Source organism: Anolis sagrei, chromosome 4, assembly GCF_037176765.1.
Source record: "Anolis sagrei isolate rAnoSag1 chromosome 4, rAnoSag1.mat, whole genome shotgun sequence".
NCBI lineage: Eukaryota > Metazoa > Chordata > Lepidosauria > Squamata > Dactyloidae > Anolis > Anolis sagrei.
Window position 1 is genome coordinate 136,572,704 of NC_090024.1, and position 18,567 is coordinate 136,591,270.

The window sequence follows — 18,567 nt, forward strand, 5'->3', positions numbered from 1 at the left end:
AATTCACTCCAGGATGCGTTACCATGTGTATTATAGTCCTGAGATCAGTATCTTATGAAGCTCTCAGGGTCACAAAGATTGTGCATCTCCACACTAAAGGAAGAGACCTATTTGACAGAATTGACAAGGTGGGCAGTTTCGTTCAGAGGGATTCAGCGCAGTTGGGCAACAAGAGGGCTACACACGTCCTACTAAAGAACACTAAAGAAAGGCAGAGGATTTCCTCTTGCCCTTTTCATCAACTATGCAGATTAATAATAAGGTGGGGTGGTTTGGGGGTTTGTGTGTGTGTGTCAGGAGCAGCTTGAGAGACTGCAAATTGCTTCTGGTATGAGAGAATAGGCTGTCTGCAAGGATGTTGCCCAGGGGACGCCTGGATGTTTTGATGTTTTACCATCCTTGTGGGAGGCTTCTCTCTCGAATCTGGGGAGAGCGTGGATGAGCTCCCTCTGTGACAGAAGGAGCTCATCCACGCTCTCCCCAGATTCGAACCTCCGACCTGTCAATCTTCAGTCCTGCTGGCGCAAGGGTTTAACCCACTGCGCCACCGGGGCTCCAGGTGGGATGGTTAAAACCCATGACACCATGGTCATTCTGCATTAGGATATTTCAACCTCACCTTCATCCTAATGTGATGAAGACAGAAATCTTCTGTGAGGTCCAAAGGTGAACAAGCATCCTTCTGCCTCACCAAGTTCTGTAAAAATAGAGTATCTCACGTGTTTCCAGTGATAAAAGTAAATTCGATGGCTATTTTTTGAGGTAAAGCAGCAATAACTGAGTGGAGAGAGAAACAGTATGCCAGCCTCAAGGGAAAGAAGAATGAGCAGGAGTTTAATATACAAGCAGCTTGTATTGGAGGTTGCTTCTTGAATTAGGTAGAGATATTTCAAGAACACAGCATGCCCACTTGTCATAAAGAGACTGTTCAGCAATTCTTTGCCTGTTGGGGAGTAAAAGCTCTTTTTGGATCTCTTCTATAGGTATTCCAAGCATATAAGAGCCATGTTGAAGAGCAGATGGATGCCCTTGAAAAGCAGTATCGAAAGCTGCTCAAGGAATCCCTCCAGGATGCCATCTCCCTCTCAGTTCAGAACCAGCAACTGCGAGCTCAGAAGCAACTGGCTTTCACAGACACAGCAACCCAGACAGACTTCCAAATCCTAAAGCACAATGGGGAGAACCATTCCATGACCTAAGAGTTTGTGTCTACATCTTTATTTTTCACTGGCTCTTGGGAATTAGTTTAGCAACTAAGCTCTTGCTCATACACAATCAGAAGCAACCTTTTTCTTCTCTACAGCTATTTAATTCTACACAAGCCGAAAATAATTATGGATACAGATCTCTGTCGTGGCAGAGCCCCTTTCCAGGCTGATCCTGCAGTTCCAACCCTTGGAATACTGCCACTATGTCCTTTCTCCTCATTTAACTCTTTCCTAGGCTGTGTACTTGAGCCTCTAGGGAAATCTTTATATGTGGCTGTGTTGTAATAGTGGTTTCCCTATGGTTAGCATAACCAGGCTCCATGTCACTTAATAAACAGGAAGAGACAGTGGTAAAAAACTAAGAGTGGATGTTTATTAAGAGACGCATAATATATTAACCCTTGAAATCAGTTAATCACAGCTTCCTAAAACTATACTCAGCTTTTCCCTCTCGCTGATTTCTATTACAGCTCTACTGTCTCCGTCAACTCCAAACCTTCTCTATCAAATCATAACGCCCTTGTTTTTGCTACATTGCTTTCGCCCACAGCCTGAGTCACGGCTTTCCCTGAGGCATGACTGACTTGCCTAGCTCCTCCTTCACAAATGTACTGAAATGTAATAGAAAAAAGCAATGAAAACCATAATGTTTCCAGAGTAGGTCTGAGAAAGTGAAACATTTCCATGAAGTTGACCCAAGCTGGCCCTCTGCTTTACTGGGCTGGCTATGATGAAACAAGTGAGGCACAGACTAGAGCATTAATGACAAACTCACAGCAACTCTGACTGAAGCCCTTCAAAAGGCCTATTCTGCAACCACCATGGGAGAAAAATCTGCAACACCGAATCCATACAGTTATCCAGACACTTAAGGATCAGTCTTCAGTGGTCAACGGCATTCTAGAACCAGGCTTATTATGGAGACCACTCAACAACTTTCTGTGAAGAATTTATATAACACTTCGAAGACAAAGTACTCAGATCTGCTGTGATGTGGATGCTGCAATTGATACAAGTCTAATTGGTATAACTTGGCCCATACTCCACATTATTGGATATGTGATGTGAAGTAGGAGTCTTGTCCATCCTGGCTTATTAAGAAAGTCAGAGTATATTTGTATATTTTAAATGGTTATGCTAATGCTTTTTGTTAGACCGCTTTGAGTCCTCTTCAGAGTAGATGAAGCGGGACATAAATAAATAAAATAAATAAAATAAAGAGTGGACATTACAGATAAATTTCTCTTTACGGTAAGGCAAGATTCTGTCTTGCCTAAAGTAGAATATTCTGCATAAATTTTACCTTACCATAAAATTAAAGCTAGTCACGTATACGCCACAGCACCAGAGTGTGCATCGGAGTCTCCCAGTGCCTGGATGAGTATTTTGCTATTTGCTGTTAGCCACCAAATTGTGGAGACCGTGTGGATTATACTTTCAAGAGCCCCAGTCATTAAATGTTCTGCTCAGGTTTTGTAAACTGGGGGTTATGTCTTTCTTAATCAAAGCAATCAATCTGTAATGCAGTGTTCCACTTTTCCTACTAGCTTTCACTTCACCAAACATTGTGTTTTCTGGTGAGTCGTGTCATCTTATAAGTTCACAGCATGACACCTTCAGCTTAGTGGTCTTTCAGTGATCTTCTGAGTTTAGGTGTAATTTGTTATAGAAGCCACTCATTTGTCTTTCCAGCAGTCCCTGACACACACAAAACTCTCATCCAGCACATTTCAAATGAATCATATCAGCTCCCTGTCACCTTTATTCACTGTCCAACTTTCAGAGGCAACACTATGGCACAGGTGATTCTGATTTTGGTATTCAATTATATATTCATAAATTTGGCGATCTAATCCAGTTCTTTCATAGTGGATTTCCTGAGTCTTAGTTTCTATTATTACAGACTGAGAAACTATTTTAGTGTCTTTTTTTACCCATTTTAGTTATATGAATTACTTGTCATTATTTTGACCAGAATATTCAGCTGTAACTTTTTATATTTTCTTCTTTAATTTTCATGAGCAAGAATGCAGAAGTACCCACTGACATTAAGAAATGTAGAAAAGGATGGTAGATTTCTTCTGGGTTATGTTAACAACGTCAGCTTGAGAACTGTGCAGCTAATCTCTTCATGTGCAGATGTTATTTCATTGCATGTTCAATGTTTTAATTTTTTGTTACAAAAAAATGAACAGAGAGATAATACAAAAAATAAAAACATCCCTGGAAATATTTTAATATTATTCCATATCAGACATTGATGCATAGCATTGATACTAATTGAACCTGAGTGTATACAATTCCATCACTGGTTCTTCAAAGTGTTAAAATGATGGGCAAGATAGCACACACATCCCGAAATGTGAAAGTAGAACACCCACACCCTCCAAAGAATGCTAAGGGAGAATTGCAACCAGGAATCCTGTATATTCACAACTCTAATTCAGAGCGACTACTCATCAGTTGTCTTCCTTTCTGTTGTTCCCAACACTGGTACTGGAGTATAAGAGGTTGAGTGATTAGTCTTATTTTGTTAAATTTGTCTGCAATTGACAATGCTGCAGACAAGGTATTTGACAGCAAGAACATTTCTAATCTTTATTACAGGCACAGCTCAGTAAACAAACACTCAGACAGTGAAGCTACTTTTTACACAGATATTTTAATGCCTGTGGGACCCTTGTCTCCTATCTCTCCTGTCTAGCAAGGTGTTTCTTTTAACAGCCTGGATATTGGGAGGATGGTAAAAGATTGCTGGAGAAACATAAGCTTTCATCATTGGGTTCTAGCCATGTGCTTGTAGTAAACAATGCAAAAAACAAACAAACAACAAAGTTTGACCTAAAAAAATGGTGGGAATCTTCTCTAGCAAATCCCACTGTTGCCTTGTGTGCCAACCTCCAGAATCCCTTACTGGGCATGCATGAATAGGCAAACTAAAGAAAAATAGAACAGATCAACCACCTCAAAATACTATAAATGCACTGATATATATTTGGCCACCAAAATGGAAATAAGAAAAGTGGAGGCTGGTGAAAGAAAAAGCCACCCCTGGATATATGTTGGGGAAAACGCTTAAAGTGGTCTCTAGCAGGTAGAGAATTTTATTGACTAATGCAAGGCTTCCATGACCAGTTCACGTATGCATATTGTTAGTTTTGAATAAAAAGATTCCTTGGGGTAGCTGAACTCAAAAATGATATGAAATCCTCATTCTGTTTATGGCCTGTCTTTTCTGATAATTTTAATCTCTTTGGTTTCCACTTTGATGGTGCCTTTTATTATGACAAGGTCATGCCTAAGGGTTGTGCTCAGTTGTGCTATTTAGCACATTTCTTAAATGGTGTGTCATGAAAATGTCCAGAAATCTGTGACAACTCACGACCTCAATTACCTCGTTTCAAATTTTCCATTGACTAAGTAACGAAGCAGAACACATCTACTTCATTAATTGCGTGTATTTGCTCCAGGGAAAGTGGCAATGCAAATGGGAAATCTTGGTTGGGTGACAACAGAAATGCTACCCATGTCAGAACCTGTCTGTACAGTTTAATAACAGTAAAGGGAGATGAGTCAGGGTTGCTTGGTCAATGATGAGGCATTACATAGTATCTCCAAAAACCAATTTGGATAAAAACAAATGTTCACTGCATGCATAAGCTTAAAAAAAGCAAACAGATAAGATGCACTGCTTATTCAGGAAAATTTTCAAATTCAGATGAAAGGGAAAAGAGAGTCATATTGGTCAAAGTTTTACAGAAGGAAAGAGCAAAGCCTTAGGAAAACCTGGCTGCAATTTTTGAAGGATTCAGCTCTTGTCATTTTGTGTATGGGAGCCATGGCTTCTTTCAGGAACAAACAGTATAGAAAAGCCAGAAGACAATCTATAAAAGGCACTTTATCAAGTTTGACATTTATCAGATAACTAGACTGGAAGCTCTGTGGGAAAGAGAATGACAAAAGCCATGATCTGCCCGACAACAGAATCGATAACAGGTAACCCTGTTCAGATAGCCCTCTTTCCAAATAAAAATTGAGTGGATAAGAAAGTTACACATAAACAGAGATGAAAGCTTGGGAGATAACAATTATACTGTAGTCCATTGAGAAAGCACTCCCTTTTGGAGAATCATCATTACGTAGGCAGCATATTGCAAGGAAGTGGGAGGTTATCAAATATGACTCTGCCATTCTGTTATTATTGTAACAGATTGTGCAAAATATTCAACAGCAAAAAACGAAAATGCTATGTTCACTGTATGGGGCAAAACAAGATCTAAATATATAAATTGATTATATCAGAAATGTAAAGGTAAGTGTTTATCTACAATGGTTCACCCTTCCCTACTGTGCTGCTACACTGTCAAAATTAGGCAGCAATGGAGGGGTGTGTGATGGTAGTTGTGGTGCAATCACATGGTGCACAAATAAAGGCAGAAGCTATTCCTAAGCAATTCTGATGTGATTTTCGGAAAATCCACAATACTTTCACCCATTATACTTTTTCAATAATACATCTTGGGCTGAGGGTGGCTTCGACAAGACATAAGCAACAAAGCTATTTGACCCCATAGTACAAGTAAACAGCCAAGCCAATCAATAGTACAGAAAGGGAAAAAAAGACAGTGAGGTGGAGGTTGAAAAGGAGGACTGAGAGCAAAGCATTAACCATAATGGAGCAGGAGATCACAAAAAGTCGAGTGATGTTAGTACTGTGCTTCATGACCACAGACATTATCAAACCATTCAAGGCTTGGCTTATAATAACTAGCAGTATCCAAAATGAAAAACCTTCTAGAAACCCAGCTACTGAGCTGCTTGCCAGGTGGATAATTACATTCAGCACAACACCAAAAATATAAAGGAACAAATTTTGAAGGTTAAGAGGCAGGTCTTGGGTCTTGAGAACAACTTCGGTATAGACCGCAGAGAGGCCTGAAATCAGGCAATACAGTAAGATCAGCAGCAGGCCAATGGGAGTAATGTGCAGCTGTGTGTCAGAGGAAGGCAAGCGCTCTAGGTCCTGCAAGCCTCCATATGTGTAGAATGCTCCAGCAGCTGTCAGTAGGCCAAGGGCTAGCCACTTGCGTAGAGTCAGTCTTTGGTGCAAGAAAAAACTGAAAAGAAGAGCAGTGCTTCCAATTTTCAAGTTGCTTAGTACTTGAAACGTACTAGGATCCATAAACAGCTGCAGATGAACCACTAAGTTGTTGTTGGCTGCATACAGCAAAGCCGAGAGAGCAAAAGGTGCAGCATGATACCATGATACGGAGATCCTTAGTTGTTTCCAGTCCCAGATGAGCAAAAAAACTAAGGAAATTGCTAGCTTTGTTAACTCAATCAAAACTACCACAGAGGAGGCACTGAATGGGATCTGGCCATTTTCTTTACAAAGAGTCAAGAGTGGAGCATGGGAGCCATATATCACAACAGACAGAATCAGCATCAGGCCCCACAGGACCTTCTCGGGTAAGAGAGCACCAGCAAGGTTAACCAAGCGACCAACAGACCAACCTCTGTCCAACAACATTGCTGTGATGAAGAGAAACAAGTAGAAAGCCAATCTATAACCTTTTAGAGAAGAAAATACAAATGTTGACCTTTTAACATCATCTTCATAGAAACAAGTTTATGACATGTTTAATGAGTTAAATCAGTAAAATAGTAACTGATGGTGAGATGCACATGTCATTTAAATATTGATGCATGATTGAAAGGAAAAAGGATATTTCAAATGTGAACAAGTCAAAGCAGGGGTATTTGATAGGTTCCAGTCTTAAGCACAAAAGCATAATGACTTAACCACTGCCCTTAATACCATTAGAATGATAAATATATCAAAGAAAAGGAAACATAGCTGTTCAAGCAAATATTTTAAAAGTATCCAAGTCCCAGCATGGCTGAAAAAGGAAGCATAGCTTTCATGATATAATGAACTGAGAATAATTGCAATCAGACCTGCTGAAATGTCAAACTCATCCGTTATATCCACTTTCCTAGCAAATATGAACGGGGAGCCAAACATTTAAGACCTATATAGACTTGAAATAGTTGACAAATTCTAAGATGAGAAGCAGGATTCCCTGGAGTGTATCACTGCATGGGGAGTCCACTTTTAGTCTGGTCCTTTCCTAAATGAGTTGAAGTAGTCTTTGATAGTCTTTTCCACATTAGGGACTGCATAGGTTTGAGCAGCGTACACGCCAGTACAAGTTCCCACGAAAAATCCCAGAACTGCTGAAGATCGGAGTTTGGCTACAACATACCCAGCAAGGAACCCTTTGAGAAATGGAGATGCCAGCAAAGAACCTTCCTGCAGATGGAAACAAATAATAGGCCAATGACATCTAAACACAACAACAACAAAATCAAACTAGGACAAGATTCTGTTGTTCGCTATTTGTTATAAAATGGTTATGATCAATTCAAAGATGGGGAGGGGGGGAGAGACATTTCCTATATTTCTAAATGGGTAATTATAGATAAAACATGGTATTTTTTTACTCTAGCAAGTTACTGGGATGTACATTTAAAACTTTTATTGCTTTTGGGGAGATAAAGTTAAAATATATAATTAAGCAGTTCCACCTTTACCTGTCCAACACCAGCCTGCACTTCATTTTCTACTCTTTGTTTCAAATTTTCCAATTGATCTTTCAAAAAAGCAAGATCTTTCAACTTCGGTACAGAGTCCTATATATTGGAAACAAGCACAACATTATTCCATATTGCAAGTATTTTAGTATCGTTGTTTTAGAAAACAAAGACCAAAATAAGGGTACCCAGTAATTCTAATTGTGTGTCTAATATCACAAGCCAGTACGTTACTTTGTGTAGTTTTGACTATATGCTCACAAGAGCTTATCACAAACAAATTGAATACACTTTTATAACATAGTTTACCAAGATGCAATTCACACATGGGAAATGGAATCCATTAGTCACTATTTGCACTTGACTTACACTCTTCAATAGAATTTCTTCTGTAAGTTTGAGCTCAAAAGTGAACTTCAATTTTTTGAATAAAATTACAGAGTTTAGTTAATTTTTGATGAAGCTTGACACAAGACAAATTTCAAGAGTACAGATGCTAGAACTCAAACTTTTGTTTTCACTCAATTGTGGGTAAAACAATTAACATCAAACTATGCTACAATGGGCATATTTTCTAATCATTTAATCAGTCACTGTCAAGGTCATCAGCAAGTAAATAAAAAGTTTATTGACAGATATTATAATATAATTTGGAAAGAAACTAACATACAGTTTTGGGCTGTTACAAAACCAAATATTTGGAATTGAAGTCTTCTTTCACCACCCTGCAAATCTTAGTAATTGTTACCATAGCTCAGAGCTATACAAGCAGAGTCAAATCCTTCAGACAGTTCAGTTTTTTAAACCCTTTTCTATATTACCGTACCACCTTATAGGTACTGAAAAAGCAGTTTCCAGAATTAAAATGTCTAAGGTCCTAAAAACTATAATTGTAAAAGCTGAAAATATTATGCTTAGCGACACATTTCAGACTGGATCTACACGGCCATATAATTCAGTTTGGAACTGTGTAGATCCAGCCATAAAAAAGTGGAAAAAGTATCCTCCAGACAATCAATCAAACTGGAGTTCTGTCTAAATGACAAAAGAGACCCAGTGGGACAGCTTCTTGAAACAGGATTACAGGTTGAATATCCCATATCAGAAATGCTTGGGAAGAGAAGTGTTTTGGATTATTTCTCATTTTGGAATCTCTATTTGCATACATAATGAGATATCTTTTCTAAAGTGTTTCTAAAATATCAATAGGGGTCTGTATTGTAACTATAATGAAGTTACAAATACTTTGTTACTTTTTGTAAATTTGATATAACAACAACAACAACAACAACAACAACAACAACAACAACAACAGGAAATCTACTAGTTAAACTTTGGAGGTACTGCTTCTCAACTTTGCCTACCTCACAGGGTTGATTGAACTCTGAACAATCCCTTTTTATCTCAAAATCCCTTTAGAGAATGAACACGGAAGAGGAGGCAGCACAAGGCATTAAGTAGAAGTTTGGGAAGGCAAAGACTCCTTTGGCAGAGTATTCAAAAGGCCCCATCCTAAACTACATCTTCCAGAATTCGACTCCCATCCCATGTTAAAGCGCTTGGGTTTTCCCTCTCCAAGTGGAGAAGTTACTTTTAAAACACAGGTGCTGCACTGCCTCAAGGTCACCAGCACCAGGGAATTCAAAAGGCCCTGCCCTAAACTACTTTTCCCAGAATTCAGCTCACTTCCCGGGTGAAAGCCTTAATATGAGTGTGGTCTCTGCCTCGCTCTCTGGGCCAACTATGTGTGGAGGGGCTACTTCCTTGCCTGGCCAACCAACCAGGCATCCCCCCCCCCCCCAAACCACCCTCACTGCTTCCTTTGGGGAAAAATCAGGGCTTCTTCCTCCACTCCAGCCTCACTATCCTTGGGGCCTTTTGGGAGAACCAAACCCAGCTCTTTTGATGGAGAAGTGGCACCCATGACTGAGACCTGGAGCCATTTACAAGACTTACATAACTCTTCTGAAAATCACAGGTCAATATTTTGACTCTTTTTTGCATGGTTAAAATATTTCTCAGTCCTTTTTATTCCTTGCACTAAAAATGCATAGGTATCTAATACAAAACACAAATATTTTTAAACCTAAAATACTATTTTTGGCCGCTCAGAACAGAACACATTAGCTATGTATCCACATAATGCAAATTAATAAACAGTTGGTTCTTCTTCTTGTGTTTCTTAATATCGCTGTACAAATCTAACGAATTTGATCTGAAAAACTAATTAAAAACAAAGTTTTGCACACCCCTTTTGTGCTCAGCCTGCATAAAGTAGGAAAAGGCCTACTCCTCTTGGCCACTTTCACACAGCTGAATAAAATCCCACATTTTCTGCTTTCTACTGGAATATATGGCGGTGTGGACTCAGATAACCAGTTTGAAGCAGATATTTTGGGTTATATGGCTGTGTAGAAGGGCCCTTTGACAATGCTTTCCTAGCACATTAGTGCATCAGCTACGGCGTGTAGGTGTGTCATGTGAACATATGGAGAAATCTCTGAGTCTATGTGACATAAGTGAACACATCATATTGTGCTAAAAATATAAACGAAAGGTTTCATTGAAACACATTGTGCGTCTCCATACATTTTGTTACTACAGTGTATGTAAGTGCCTGTTCTTATAAGAGGTGGGTTTGCTAGTAAAACTGAATGTCACAAAATGATGCAGGTTGAAAAGTGTGTCACCAACATGAAATGGGTGGAAAGCTCTGGCAGAAGAACTGCCAGGGAACACCTCTGGGGCTTTGTGGAGATTTGGATCCAGTCCTCCCCAGCCTGGAGCCCTACCCTTGCCTCTTAACAGACTGTATTCTGATCTCAGTTTTGACTCCACTCCTAACACTGGTTTCTTCCTGCCTGGCGCGTCCCTCCAGCCAAAGAGGCCTAGACAACGTGGCAGGCCAACTTCGCGCCCTCGCCTCCTGCCCTCCCATGGCCGCCCCTCTCTTAGGCTGAATGCCCTCTCTTTTTTCTGACGCCGACCTAAAAGAGAAGCAGGCGGGACTGGGGTCCTCCTCGGCGCCAGAAAGGGCGGAAGGACACCTTCAACGGCCATCTCCACCCGCCTCATACCTTATCGTCCGCCATCTTTCTTGCCCAAAACTATTCTGCCGTCCTTTGCACATGCGCACTCTGAGCTCAGCCATTGGCTCAAACCCTACAGACATGCGCAAACGGGTCCCATGTCTGGTTACTTCAGCCTCTTCTTCCCTCCTCCGCCTCTTGAAGAGGAAACACCCAATGAAAGCATGGGCGACGCTGTCATCTAAGTCGCCAGGTTTTTGGACTTCAATTCCCAGAATTCCTTACAGCTGGCCAAGATGGCTTGGGCTTCTGGGAGTTGGAGTCCTCAAACCTCGAGGCTCACTATTGAGAACAACTGCATACAGAAGGAGAAAAGGATGACAGGAATTCGTGCGTTTTCTCACCTCAGAGACCACTTTAGCTTTTTTAGGACTGACATATTTTCAAATTGGCCCCATAAGGATGAAATTCACTCTATATTTTTCTCTCTTTGGGTTCCACCTACGGAATCTTTCTACTTTAGCTCTTCCACACAGTCTAGGATTCAGTAAACAAGCTGTGTGGTCATCTGTCAGGAGGGATTGAATTGTGTCTTTCCTTTACGGCAAAATGGGGTTGGACTGGATAGCCTTTGGGGGTCCCTTCCGACTTTAGGTTTCCGTAAACAAGCTGTGTGGTCATCTGTCAGGAGGGATTGAATTGTGTCTTTCCTTTATGGCAAAATGAGGTTGGACTGGATGACCTTTGGGGGTCCTTTCCAACTCTAGGATTCAGTAAACAAGCTGTGTGGTCATCTATCAGGAGGGATTAAATTGTGTCTTTCCTTTATGGCAGAATGAGGTTGGACTGGGGATCCCTTCCAAGTATAGGTTTCCGTAAACAGGCTGTGTGGCCATCTGTTGGGAAGGATCGAATTGTGTCTTTCCTTCATGGCAAAATGAGATCGGGCCGGATGACCTTTGGGGGTCCCTTCCAACTCTAGATTTCTATAAACATGGTCATCTGTCAGAAGGGATTGAATTGTGTCTTTCCTTTATGGCAAAATGAAGTTGAACCCAGAATATCAAGGCAGAAAAATCCACAATATCTGCTTTGCATTGGGTTATCTGAGTCCACACTGCCATATATTCCAGTTTAAAGCCGATAATATGGGAATTTCTGCCTTGATAGTCTGGGATTAAGGGTTGTGTGGAAGGGCCCTAATTGACGCAGCTGCCGCCATCTTTGTCGTGGGACGTCAGGCCGAAGGTCTGCGCATGCTCAGACTCCCTCCGTGTCCCCAGAGTAGCTCCTTCGTTTCAATGACGCAAGAAGATGCAATTACTCTGCGGGAGGGATTGATTGCGGCGGGGGGGGGGGGGGGGGGGGGTGACGGTGTCACCAGCATGTCGCATCTGCTTTATGTAAAACTAAGAGTATGAAGCCCAGCAACAACTGGAGGTCTGGATGATTCGCATCGCCGACCTACACAATATGCAGCCCATTTATAATAGTAAATCTCTCCCTTCTCTCTTCTTTTCTCTCTCTCACCCAGGAAAACATAAAAAAAACTACTCAGGGCATTTCATTTTGGGACACTGCTCACAGAGGCCACTTCAACACTGCTATATAAAATCCAGATTATCTGTTTTGAACTGGATTATATAATCCAGTTCATCTAAGACAGTGTTTCTCAACCTGGGGGTCGGGACCCCTGGAGGGGTCATGAGGGGGTGTCAGAGGGGTCACCTAAGACCATCAGAAAACACAGTATTTTTTGTTGGTCATGGGGGTTCTCTGTGGAAAGTTTGGCCCAATTCTATCGTTGGTGGGGTTCATAATACTCTTTGATTGTAAGTGAACTATAAATCCCAGCAGCTATAACTCCCAAATGTCAAGTATCATTTTCCCAAACTCCACCAGTGTTCACATTTGGGCACATTGAGGATCTGTGCCAAGTTTGGTCCAGATCCATCATTGTTTGAGTCCACAGTGCTCTCTAGATGTAGGTGAACTACAACTCCCCAACTCAAGGGCAATGCCCACCAAACTCTTCCAATATTTTCTATTGGTCATGGGAGTTCGGTATGCCAAGTTTGGTTCAATTCCATTGTTGGTGGAGTTCAGAATTCTTTTGATTGTAGGTGAAGCCCAGTAACTATAACTCCCAAATGACAAAATCAACCCCATCAGTATTCAAATTTGGGCATATTAGGTATTTGTGCCAAATTCGCTCCAGTGAATGAAAACACATCCTGCATACTGGATATTTACATTCTGATTCATAACAGGAGCAAAATTACAGCTATGAAGTAGCAATGAAATTAATGTTATGGTTGGGGGTCACCACAACATGAGGAACTGTATTTAGGGGTCGCGGCATTAGGAAGGTTGAGAAACACTGATCTAAGAGTTGTCACATTGAACTGACCATTCAACTAGTTCAGTAGTTCTCAACCTGGGATCCTCAGATGTTTTGGTACCTCTTTAACTGTTGTGGCTCAGTGCTATGGAATCCTGGGAGTCGTTTGGAGAGGCACTGGCACTTTTTGCCAAAGAAGGCTAAAAACCTAGTAAGACCACAATCTCCAGGATTCATAGCATCAAGCCATGGCAGTTAAAGTGGTGTTGAACTGCGTTAATTCTATAGTGTAGATGCACCCTGTGTGAACTTGAAATCCATTTAAGGGCACCTAATAACTGTGTAGGACATGTTGTGATGCAGTCATATTCCTTGGTCTTATGTGAGTTTCTTTATTGGTGAGTCCTGTCAGATTGAGTGAGACTTGCTCTGGGGAAACCTCCTTCAGACTGGGCTGGCCCAATGCCATCTCAATGCATGGGTACATTAGGCAGCTGCCAAAGGGCCCCACAAGCCCCATGTGAATCTATGCACCGATCAGAAACTTAAGACTTAGGGCTACTCTAAGTTTGAAACAACTTGAAAGCACACAACAACATCAATCCTAATTAACTTAACTGTCAGTCAAAAGCAGGTCCACACTTCCCATTGAAATACTGGTAAGTTTATGTTGGTTACAATGTTCTTCATTTTTAACATTGTATTGTTCTTCTGTGTTTTTTTGGACTAAGAATTAGATATGTATCATGTGCATAGGAATTCATTCAATTTTTTTTCAAACTATAGTACGCCCCCCCTCCCCCGCCACCCAACAGTCTAAGACACCATGAACCTGCCCTCTGCTCAAAAAGTTTGGATTAGAGGAAGTATGAGAAAGTTAAGTGAGGAAAAAGTAACTGCAAACCTATTCCTGGAGACCAATAAATAGAAGTATACTGGCTTTTGTATCCAACGTTGCTTAGGCTACTTATTTTATGAGTGAACTACAACTCCCATCATCTTCTTTTAATCCATAGCAAACCCCTTAACTATTTTAAGTTGGTCATGATGGGTAGGTAAAGGGGTAAAGGTATGATATGAAGTCCAGTTGTGTCCAACTCTGGGGGTTGGTGCTCATCTCCATTTCTAAGCTGAAAAGCCAGCGCTGTCCATAGACACCTCCAAGATCATGTGGCCAGCATGACTGCATGGAGCGCCTTTAGATCTAGTTTTCTTAGATCTACAGAGACACTCGCTGGAACACCCCAGCAAGCGAGAGTCCAAAAGTGGCAGGCCCAAACCCAGCACCTCAATCCATGGGTGATACCAGAAGGCGCTGAACAGACTGCGCTCTGGCACCATGAGATGCAGAGTCAATCTTAAGAAATGGGGTTACAAAGTGGAATCCTCGGCATGCGAGTGCGAAGAAGAACAAACCACTGACCACCTGCTGCAATGCACCCTGAGCCCTGCCACATGCACGATGGAGGACCTTCTTGCGGCAACACCAGAGGCACTCCAAGTGGCCAGATACTGGTCAAAGGACATTTAACCAACCACCAAATTTGCAAAATCTGTGTGTTTTTTTCTTTTTCTTTTTAATCTGTGTGTTTGTTTTGCTCTGTTAGAATTGTAATACAATGGTTGCTGATGACACGATAAATATAAAATATAAAACCTTCCTGCCGGAGCGGTACCTATTGATCTACCCACATTTGCAGATTTTCTAACTGCTAGGTTGGCAGAAGCTGGGGCTAACAGTGGAAGCTCATGCCGCTCTCCGGGTTTGAACCTGCAATCTTTCGGTCAACAAGCTCAGCAGCTCAGCACTTTAACCCACTGCGCCACTGGGGGCTCCTCATGATGGGATTTCCACAGCTCTCCAGATAAGGGTGGACTACAACTCCCATCATCCTCTATCAATTCCCCGATAACCCTGCCAATATTTTGGTGGGGTTCATGTGGCTCTCCGGAAGTAGCTGAACTACAAACTCCGATCATCCTTTGTCAGCACAGCCACACCCCACAGTTATTTTTAATTGGATCATAATGGTTATGTGTGCTGTTTGGTCCACATTCATCAAACCATGTAGAAGCCTTTGTGGATCAAACATATATAATTTGACATTTGTACATACAGATTTTATTAATAATTGACATTCTTATTCCTGTGAGTGATTATGTAGGCAAGACCCAGTGCACTGCTTTGCCTGGGAGCTTATCAGAAGGCCTTGGGCTGGCCTTCCATGGCCTGGTGGCAGAGTTACAGTCAGTGGAAGACTTGTTCTCAGGGGCACAGGTACTTTGACTTGACCCATACAGAGAGGGAGCAGTCTATGGAGAGAGGAAGCGTTCTTGTCTCTTGCTAACCTCCAGGCCTCTAGCTCAACTCAGAGCCCTCTGAATCATAGAATGATAACAGAGTTGGAAGAAACCCCATGGGCCATCTAGTCCAATCCCCTGCCATGCAGGAAAAATACAATCAACAGATTGCCATCCAGCCTTTGTTTACAAGCCTCTAAATGAGGAGTTTACACTAAATTCTGAGGCAGTGAGTTCCACTGTTGAACAGTTCTTACAGTCAATAAATTCTTTCTAATGTTCAGGTGGAATCTCCTTTCCTGTAAGTTGAACCCATTGCTCCGAGTCCTAGAATCTAGGACCACAGAAAACAAGCCTGCTCCTTATAAGATCCTTTCAAATATTTAAACATGGCCATCATGTCTCTATTCAACCTTCTCTTCTAGAGGCTAAACATGCCCATCTCTTTAAGCCACTCCTTTAAGCACTGCTTAACTATCAAGCAAAAAGTGGATGCTAGAAATAATATCAAACGCAAACGCACCACCTGGGATCACAACCAGACACAGTGAAGACATCTGCCCTTACTCTGCTGCTAAATACGAATGCCCAGTGTGGAACACATCTCACCACGTCAAAACAGTGTATGTGGCTCTTAATGAGACATGCCGCATTATCACAGGATGTCTACGCACCACACCACTGGAGAAATTATATTGTTTAGCCAGTATTGCAACACTTGACATCCACCGGGAAGTAGCAGCCAACAATGAAAGGACCAAGGCAGTGACATAAAAACTTTAAAAAGACTTTAAAACTTGGCTTTTCAGATGTGTCTTCGGAGAGTGACCATTTAACCCATTTGTTTGTTTCCATCTACAGCTGTCCTCATGATACACCCTCCCCTGTCCTTAATAAAGGCTTAACCCCACTGTTCCTCCATCTTGGGCTCCTCCCTTACAAATATAAATATATTCCTATCTCACCCAGGGTTTTAATGTTTTAACATTTTATTTCATGCATCTGGCCCGTCCGTTGTGTCTGATTTTTACTATGTTATTTTGTACTGTTCATTTTATTTTGTTTATTTTATATATTCTGCTGTGATGTATTTTTTGTTGCTTTGTGACTAATTATGCTGTATTATTTTGGGGCTTGGCCTCATGTTAGTTGCCCTGAATCCCCTTTGGGGAGATGGTGGTGGGTTATAAATATTTATTTATTTATTTACTGTATTTGTATAAAAAATCATGTGCGTTTCAATATTATCAAGCATTGTCCAGTTGCATCGTCAAGTCATTCGATTTCCTATATATTGGCTACTCTGCATTTGTAAATGCTTGCTCGAACAACCATGTTTTAACTTACCTCGATACGTTAAGAGGGAGGGAGCCAATCTAATCTCCTTAGGAAGGGTGTTCCATAGCCAAGGGGCCACCACTGTTCCATAGCCAAGGGGTCCTGTCTCTTGTCCCCACCAGCCGTGCTTGTGATGAAGGCAGGACTGAGAGCAGGGCCTCCCCGGATGATCTTCAAGTCCTTAATAGTTCATAAGATTCTTCTTCTTCTTCTTATTATTATATCTGGCCCACCCCCTGTTCAGATATCAGCCAGCACGCCAAAGCCTTAAATCAAGAAATAGTATTATAAGATCTACAGAGATACTTGCAGGAACATTCCAGCAAGCGAGAGCCCAAAAGTGGCAGGCTAAAACCCGGAACCTCAAGCCATGGCTGAAACTGAATGAGAAACTCCCCCCTGAGCACAGAAGACTGGGTGACTTGGAAGGTGTTGAACAGACTGCGCTTTGGTACTAGGAGAGGCAGAGCCAATCTTAAGAAATGGGGCCACAAAGTGGAGTCCACAACATGCGGGTGTGCAGAAGAGCAAACCACAGACCACCTGTTACAATGCAGTCTGAGCCCTGCCACATGAATAATGGAGGATCTTCTTACAACAACACCAGAGGCACTTCAAGTGGCCAGCTACTGGTCAAAGAACATTTAGTATAACACAAACTTTGTGTTTTTAAATACATTTAAACTGTATTTATTTATTTATTTAAAACATTTATATTCCGCCCTTCTCACCCTGAAGGGGACTCAGGGTGGAGCACAGCATATTTATGGCAAACATTCAATGCAGGGACACAAATTCATATACACATACATAAACATTAAAAACATTAATCTCAATGTTAAAATACACAATTTACAACCGTACTATTATTGTTATTGTATTGTATTTTAACAAGTTGTAAACCGCAATGAGTCGCCGCACAGGCTGAGATATTAGCGGTATACAAGTGTATCAAATAAATAAATACTAGTCATCAGCGTCAAATCTAATTGGCCTGGTAATCTTTCTTATTGCTGCTTTATTGTCCTGTCCCAAAAGCTTGGCCCCACAGCCAAGTTTTTACCATCCTTCTAAAGGACAGAAGAGAGGTGGCTGGCCTGATCTCACCAGGAAAGGAGTTTCATAGCCGGGGAGCTATCACCGAGAAGGCCCTGTCCCTCATCTCATCTCATTTATTATGGAGCCCCCAGTGGCGCAGTGGGTTAAACCCCTGTGCCGGCAGGACTGAAGACTGACAGGTCGCAGGTTCAAATCCGGGGAGAGGCGGATGAGCTCCCTCTATCAGCTCCAGCTCCTCATGCGGAGACATGAGAGAAGCCTCCCACAAGGATGATAAAAACAACAAGTCATCTGGGCGTCCCCTGGGCAACATCCTTGCAGACGGCCAATTCTCTCACACCAGAAGCGACTTGCAGTTTCTCAAGTCACTCCTGAGACGACAAAAAAAAATCTCATTTATTGTGTCAGTTCACTTCTGACACGATAAATAAATAATGATTCATGGTCTACAGACCTTTGACCATTTTGATCACCCTTCTCTGGACACCTTCCAGCTGGTCAATATCCCTCTTGAATTGTGGTGCCCAGAACTGGACACAGTGTTATTCCACTTGAGGTCTGACTAATTCAGAATAGAGGGGCACCATGACTTCCCTTGATCTGGAAGGGTATCCAGTCCACACTGGGGGGGGGGGGGGGGGGAGAGGTGGGGGCGGCCCTGGTTGTCTGACGTCAGTGTTCTGGTCCCGCCCCTCCC

The 18,567-nt window shown here is 41.8% G+C and overlaps 2 protein-coding genes across 2 annotated transcripts; both read right to left on the bottom strand.

Annotated features, from left to right (window-relative positions):
* Positions 1-3,420: 3,420 nt before the first annotated feature.
* On the bottom strand, positions 3,421-6,739 carry SLC35A4 (solute carrier family 35 member A4). Its single transcript, XM_060774152.2, has one exon. It carries the CDS (start codon positions 6,736-6,738, stop codon positions 5,767-5,769), a length of 972 nt encoding a protein of 323 aa, XP_060630135.2. The 5' UTR covers position 6,739; the 3' UTR covers positions 3,421-5,766.
* An 83-nt stretch (positions 6,740-6,822) lies between these two features.
* Positions 6,823-10,951, bottom strand: LOC132774250 (SLC35A4 upstream open reading frame protein). The gene is made up of 3 exons (XM_060774157.2): positions 10,880-10,951; positions 7,803-7,901; positions 6,823-7,521 (listed from the first exon to the last, which is right to left on the bottom strand). Exons 1-3 carry the CDS (start codon positions 10,892-10,894, stop codon positions 7,324-7,326), a joined length of 312 nt encoding a protein of 103 aa, XP_060630140.1. The 5' UTR covers positions 10,895-10,951; the 3' UTR covers positions 6,823-7,323.
* Between the last annotated feature and the right edge of the window lie 7,616 nt (positions 10,952-18,567).